This window comes from Aplysia californica, unplaced genomic scaffold (assembly GCF_000002075.1).
Source record: "Aplysia californica isolate F4 #8 unplaced genomic scaffold, AplCal3.0 scaffold00422, whole genome shotgun sequence".
NCBI lineage: Eukaryota > Metazoa > Mollusca > Gastropoda > Aplysiida > Aplysiidae > Aplysia > Aplysia californica.
In genome coordinates this window covers 97,247-104,797 of record NW_004797692.1, presented here as the reverse complement: position 1 = coordinate 104,797, position 7,551 = coordinate 97,247, and the positions used below count along the sequence as shown (strand labels likewise).

At 38.9% G+C, this 7,551-nt stretch overlaps 1 protein-coding gene across 1 annotated transcript in view; it reads left to right on the top strand.

Annotated features, from left to right (window-relative positions):
* The window catches only part of LOC101858049 (chitin deacetylase 8), a 3,690-nt gene extending 3,055 nt beyond the window's left edge, over positions 1-635 (top strand). Inside the window, exon 4 of the mRNA XM_005104500.3 lies at positions 408-635. Coding sequence (XP_005104557.2) covers positions 408-515 — 108 coding nt within the window. The 3' untranslated portion in view covers positions 516-635. The remainder of the gene's footprint in view (positions 1-407) is intronic.
* The last annotated feature ends 6,916 nt before the right edge of the window (positions 636-7,551 follow it).

The window sequence follows — 7,551 nt, the reverse complement described above, 5'->3', positions numbered from 1 at the left end:
TCTCTCACACACACACACACACACACACACACACACACACTCGCTCTCTCTCTCTCTCTATCTCTTTCTCTCCTTCTATCTCTCTCTCTCTCTCTCTCTTTCTCTTCAGTCTTCATCACACACACACACACACACACACACACAAACAAACACACACACATATACACTATACACACAGGTTCCTTTTATTTCCTGTTCCTCTTTAAGTTACATTGTGCATAACGCCAGGTACTGTTAGAGCTTGGAAACCTTCCCACATGTCCAAAGAGACTGTTATAGTTAACCAGAATCAAATCAATTAAAACGTACCTAAAAAAGTATACTACTACGTCATTGGAGAACACGCTAATAAGCTATCGCTTTTGAAAACAATTCTGGAATATGACTATTTTTTTCTTTGCCCACAGGTGGTGGAATGGATGAAGAAGCCTACGCCACTCAGTGGAATCAACGGGTTTGAGCCTTGGAGCTGTCAGGGTGGCGCAAATGACGTGTGGCTGGAGGCCAAGAAGTAGAGAGAGTTCTTTCCCTTTGTGTTCCAATCCAAGTCACCGCTGATTTTAAATATTATCGACTTCATTTTTGTCATTTACAATGCACAGTTCCTTCAGTAAAGCATGCCCATCTTCACTTAAGTGACATTGTTTCGAGTTAATTGAAATTACGTTGTGTTGCGTTTAGTCCTTTGAGTAAACTCCTTCACTGTCGGGCCCGAGAGTTGAGTGATGGAGGAGGTCGCAAGTTTGAGAGATGAAGCACATTTCTGTGTTTTATAAATCTAAGCTGATGGGCATTAACAGTCATTTCCGGGTACTTTTCTGTGGGATTTTTAAAGTTTGGTAACATTAGTAGGTTTGGGAAATGGGGTGTGAAAAACATCGAGATGTGTACAACACAGGAACTCGTTCGTACTCCAGTCCAACCAGAGATCCCTAAACGGACTCGAGCCATGCAGTGAAGTAGTTGATACTTTAATGTTTTTAAAAGCCTTCCTCTTTATAGTAGCCTACACTGAAAGTGTAAAGTAACAGCCTCCAATGGCTGTAACTCTGTACGACATAATTATTATTGTCTTTCCCATGTGTCGTGCAAAGACCTTCCCCGCCCCATTTTTCTTCAGTCACTATCTCCCTCCCCCCCCCCTTCTCTCTCTCTCTCTCTCTCTCTCTCTCTCTCTCTCTCTCTCTCTCTCTCTCTCTCTCTCTTTCTGTCTCCCTTCTAATCTATTTATTTATCTATCTATAATTATTATTACACAGGCCTTGGCACCATGGTGTTTGGCTATGTAAAAATAGTTATAAACGCAAGCTCGATGTTTCTCTTGGTAGTGAATAAAACAAAGGCGACCGGAAATGGGGGGGGGGGGGGCAAACTGCAAGCTATACTAGTCGTCTTTCTTAAAACATTTTCTTTCACCCGATGTTCTTTAGCGGGACTACAAATGCCTACAACGTATCAGTAGAGGCATTTAGTTTCAACATCAGCAACGTGCCCTCTTTGCGTCTTTGCTTGAAAAAAGAACCGCTTTGTTTCACCTGTAAGTGTAAGGAATACAGTGACGTCCGTGGTCTAATAGGCTGTCTGACTTGCAACCATAAGATAATGGGTTAGAATACTAGGGCAGCGTGATACTGTGGTCTTTCTACGAATTATCCTTATCCGGATCAGATCGAGTAAAGCCGGCGTCTGTTATGTAGCATTTAGGCACTTTGACGTAGGGACGCAGGAAAATTGAGTTCGATTCTCATGTAGGACGAATTTTTATCCAATGTCTCGGTCTTTCTGCCATGACGTTGGATCCCTCTCAGTCTAGGTTTCCCTTGACGGGCAGGGTCCAAAACCCCCTCCTAAATAATCTAAATTGTGTCGATTTTTTCGGGGGCGGGAGCATAATATACCTGTTGTTTTTGTTGTTGTTGTAATTGGTTGTTGTTGTTTTTTCACTCGGCTAAAACAGTGAAAGGTTTTATATTAGTCTCTGAGTATCTGCAAAATGACAGCAAGCACTAGATGCTTCTGAGGAAGCTGCGAACGTTCGGGAACTTGACGCGTCAGTCAGGGTGGTCTTCTTCTTCTTCTGCAGGAACAGGTCCAGGTCCAGGTCCAGGTGCCACATCTGAGACAGACATTGCGGACCCTCGTAGGCCACTCTGCTCCGATGCTCTAAAACAAATCCTGGGGAAACAGTAAAATGGAATGCGCTTAGAGCTTATTTTTCGGTCGGGATGTCCACTTAATAATGCCATCTGTTACTATTAATATTTCAATACATAATTAGTTTACATAATACGTTAATACAGTATTACATAATGAAAATACTGAAACCAAATCGATCTTCAGATTCTGTTTTGTTGATGGCGTCGCGTTTTAGTGCGTCTGTTATCGGTGGTTTATGGATCTGTCGTTAGATTTCAAAACTTGGCGACAACCAGAGAAGACTAGCGTGTGTCCCAATTTGGTGGTGTATATTATTTGTGAGCTGGGTAGAAAATATGTCAACATGGTAGTGTTTGTTATTCTTCAAGATTAAAAAAAATCAGGAAACGAGAATTATTGTTTTAAAAAAGATGATGATGATGATGATGATGATGATGATGATGATGATGATGATGATGATGATGTTGATGATGATGATGATGACAAAAAAAATCCAATGAAGACTTATTGTAATCTTAAGTTGAGTTATACTGCGAGTCTTGTAGATAATTGCTCATACTTTGAGCTCGCAAAGAGTATGGCTTTAAAAAGATTAGAGTAGTGATTAGAATTCGTTTTTAAAATTGTAACTGTGAAGAGAAGCATTACTAGTATTTTCATTGCTTATCGCAGTGGGTAATTTGTTCCTCTTTAAGAACAAGCTGAACGCATAGACGGCGACCAAGATGCCTCCTAGGGCAATATTTGAAATGTTTTGAACTTCACATACTTAACTGAAATAGCCAGGTAGTCATAAATCTTGTTCCAGACACTTCCTTTGTAGGTTTATAATACATTCACACACGTTTGCATTGCTTCATTCTGTGGGATGTGCATTGCACCAATTCCCCTGGATTTGTACTAACTACAGTATCACTGTCACACAATGTGGAAAATGCCTACAGAGTGTATTCCTTAGGCCCTGCCTTCAGCTCGTAATAGGTGGTTGCATCAAAGCAATCAAGGTACTTTAAAGCAAAGAAAGTGAAAAATACCCGTTATGTTATCCCCATCGAGGAAACATGGAAGATGGAACACCTCAGTTGGAACCAGAACTGCCATGCAGACAGAATAGCAAGCGACAGCAGGGTGTTTTATTCCAGAAAAGATCTGAGAAGTAGCATCCAGCAAATGGAGAAAAAAAGGAGAAAAAGAAGAAATTCGGATACAGTGGCATGTACAACTTTTGCAATAGTTTGAAAATAGGTTGCATACACAGCACACAGTACACAATATCACTATACAGACAATATAAACACGAAATAGCTTACATGCAGCACACATTAATAACCAACCACTAAAGGGCCGTGTCAATAACGATGAGTGATTTTATTTAAGAGCCAGAACTCATTTTTAAAAATCGGACATTCGGACGGGTGATAGGTACAGGATGAAATCCTGCAGCCTCATGTAGTTTCATACCTGAACGTCAATGGTGAACGCCAGTGGTGTCATTTTCAGCAGGGCAACGCTCGTCCACACGTTGCTCGGGTATGTGAGGACTTCCTGTGTGTCAACAACTTTCCGACTCTACCATGGCCTGTCCGTTCACCGGATTGGTCTCCATACCAACACCTTTGGAACAAGTTTAATCGACGAGTGTGGCAGAGGAATCCACCACCTCAGACACTTCCAGAGCTCCTTGTGGCACTCTAGCATGAGTGGCAGACCATCCTGCAACATGTGATTGCAAACCTGATTGCATCCATGGGTTCTCTATGCCGAAAAGTGATCAAGGCAAATGGTGCTCATACCAGTAACTGACTTTCCTTGCACCCCATTCTGTTTACAAGCTTGTGCAGGACATTCGGTTTGTTAACCAGAACTAAAGTTTTGAACATGTGGACAGTTATAAACTGTCAGAACATTGCTCTATTTTCTATTTTTAATCATGTTCGCTTTATAAAAAATCTCAGTTGTAAAAGTGAGTGTCAGATTTCTTCTTCTTTTTTTTTTTTTTTGAAGAGTATATATATATATATAATAATAATATTATATGTATATATATATATATATATATATATATATATATATATATATATATATATATATATATTATATGTATTATAATTATTAAAGCTTTATAAAGTATCTCACTGCTTGTTATCATAACATCTTATAAAGCATCACCTCTCTGCTATATCTTATAAAGTACCTTCTAGATCTTTTCCATAATAATGTATAAAGCATCAACTCGATGCTTATTATATCTTATAAAGCATGTCCTCGCACATTTCAATATTTTATAGAGCACAATCTTGATACCTATTCAATCTAATAAAGCATCACCCCATGTCATCTCGATATGTACCATATTATCGAATGCAGTGACTAGACATATAATAAGAAAAACACAATATTATGGAAGTGATGACTGTATTATGTACACAACACATCTTTTTAGTATACATATTTACGCAATATATAGGTACACATATCCCCTTTAACCCTCCACTGGGTTCCTGACATTTTCTGCAGCCTTTCTACAGTTACTCCTAAGCTCCTTCTAACTGCTGTCTTTCAGCCATACCCCTGTTCTTATAGTAGGAAAGGTCTAATACCTAGCCTTCTCGTATTAGAGCGAAAAATCTCGGAGGTCTCTTGTGCACGTTGCGCTCGTTAAAGATCCCTCTGTGGTCCTTAAATCGATAAGAGTATACTTCGGCGCCACTAGGGCAAATTCTTAAAACTCCTACCTATATGATCGAGCGCTCATATGACCTTAAAACACTTTATCCAAACAACAATAAACATATGCATATTTTGACGTCGTGCGGAGGTATATAATATAATTATGTATTGATATTGCACTAACTGCACGGATAGACACACACACACACACACACACACACACACACACACACACACACACACACATACGTACGTATTGCAGTGCACTAAACGTATTATAACTAAAATGCAGAGGTATACAAATACGTATGTATAACAATGAATGCAAATGTAAACACAAAACGTATTGCACTAAATACGGAGGTATACATAGTATACTTTCATTATGCCATAAAAACTGAGGTGTACATAGATGCACGTACGAGTAAACGGATACTTAGAGTGTTCTATGCCGGAAGAAGTATATATACGGTTATATGATCGTCAATGTCTTCTCCAGACCTAACACCTGGAGAAAGCAACACCTAAGGCTGCTCTTCTTAACTATTTCATTTTTCTGAGGAAAATACTTTGACATAGTTCATCGATTTGTTCCAAATTTTGACGCTGAACATGTATTGATTTACTTTGAACCGTAAAAGGGTATACATGTACCTTAAATCAGACCATATGCACAAACGTCTCTTTATCTTTGTAAATATGTGTAAAATTTAAACTAACGTCCACCTTTCCTTTTCCCATGAGCCAAACTGAACTCTTATAAGTGTACTGCGCGTCAGTTCAGCCTGTCATACGGCTTCTTTTTGTTAATTAGTCATCAACTAAATTCATGGAAATCTTGCAAAGCTTTTTTATCTGCAGTCAGACTGCCTGCCTGTTACATGGATCATTCATGTCTATCCAGGTTTCTGTCTGTTTTGTGCAGATAGCTAACAATATATGATCTGAATTACGGGGTAGTTTGTGATGCAGAAAATGTTGACGACAAAAGTGTCTGAGTACAAACGTAATGCAGCCTTCCAGCCGCGGTTCGTCCATAGAGCACGGTCGTGCAGTGCCGCCCAAAATGTATTAATGTTCTATTACGAAAAGCATCCACAAACATAAAATAAAAGAAGACAAAAACAGACACTAGCCAAATATTATTTCAAAACAAGGTCGTCGCTGGTGCGTTTACTGTGATTTCTCTGTCAATAGCGCCGTAAAACATCTACTATGCCATGCCAAAGTCCACGCGCTTCTACTAAACATAATAGGATAATCAACAGTGGTAACCAGACTTATAAATCGCTCTTTGGGATAACCCAAACGATGAGGACACTCGTTGAGAGTTTGGTGGTACATAAATATTAATAAGACGGCACATTTCAAGTGTGCACCCACGAAACATGGCCCACTGTAGGCAGTCGAAAAATAAACGCGATAGACTGCACACTATTCTATGCCAAAATTATGTGATCCCCGGAGCAATTCAGCGGAGTGCTCAAATAAATTGTGATTGGTTCATTGTGAAGCCACTATTTTAAGCTACTCTGTGACCGTGAACCTGAGGAAAGTGAACGTGACATACTTAAGTCGCCGTCCTGGGTCCTGTGATTGGTGCCTTTGAATGGTTTCGTAGTTGAGTGGTGAAATTTATTACTTGAGTGTTCAGTTCCAATGCAGGACGAAGAAACTGATGTTTAGCTAACAATCAGATCTAGTTCTAGAAAACAAAGCGACAATCCATTTACTATGCCCTTGACTATCTTCAACCTGCTATAGCTTAATTGTGCACGCCCACTTTTTAACCCCATGAGCCGCCCCTGAGCCTTCCGTACACAAAGACTTAGAATAAGAAAAAGCGATATAAACATCTTTTGTTCTGAGAGAAAATCAAAATGGTCACTTTGCCATACGCCTAACATTACTTTAGACCATGAGACAAAGTTATAATATGTCAACTTACCGACCGTTAGAAAGTGGGACAATGATTTAAGTACGCTAATGTTTGGCTGCCCTTAGTAAGAAAATAAAAGTATGTTCGTCCCATATTAGTTTACAACTTCGGATGAAAAAAAAAACACACGAAAAGACTAATGGAGTTAATCTAAGTTTCAAAATGTCAAAATTCAACTCAGAGGGAATTAAAGGGTATTCTGAAAAAAAAGATGGTTTAAATAATATTGAAATATTGCCTATACTGCAGTGTAACTACTCTTGACAACGAACGGTTTTAATTATTAATATTCTTGAAATTTTAATCCAATTACAAATACAAGGGGAGAATGATACTGAAGCATCAATTAAATCAAAACTGCTTCTTTGTTAATTAATTTTATTAAGAATGGCGGAGCCAACCTTGGTAACAGCAGAAAGGAGAAGCAGTTCAAAACCGATGTGCATACAATGAATAATATTATAATTTGCTTTTCCTGTATGCGAAATCAATACAATGCTTAAGATTACAATCTTACAGTTGTAGTAGGTTAACGCCGGAGGTCGTTTCGTGTATAATGACACTAATATCTGCCATGACTCATCAACTGGCGACATGCCAGGTCTTTGTGCTACTTTCAACAGGATAGTACAGACTCAGTTAATGAGACATAATTAGTGTCAGTATGTCACAGATAACAAGGTCTTTGTTTCCTTCTTCCAATAAAGAAAACCTAAATGACAGATTCTAGCTTGTAAATAATGTCCAAATTTTGGAGCTCTAGGAGCGCTTTTCCTGGTTGCTAA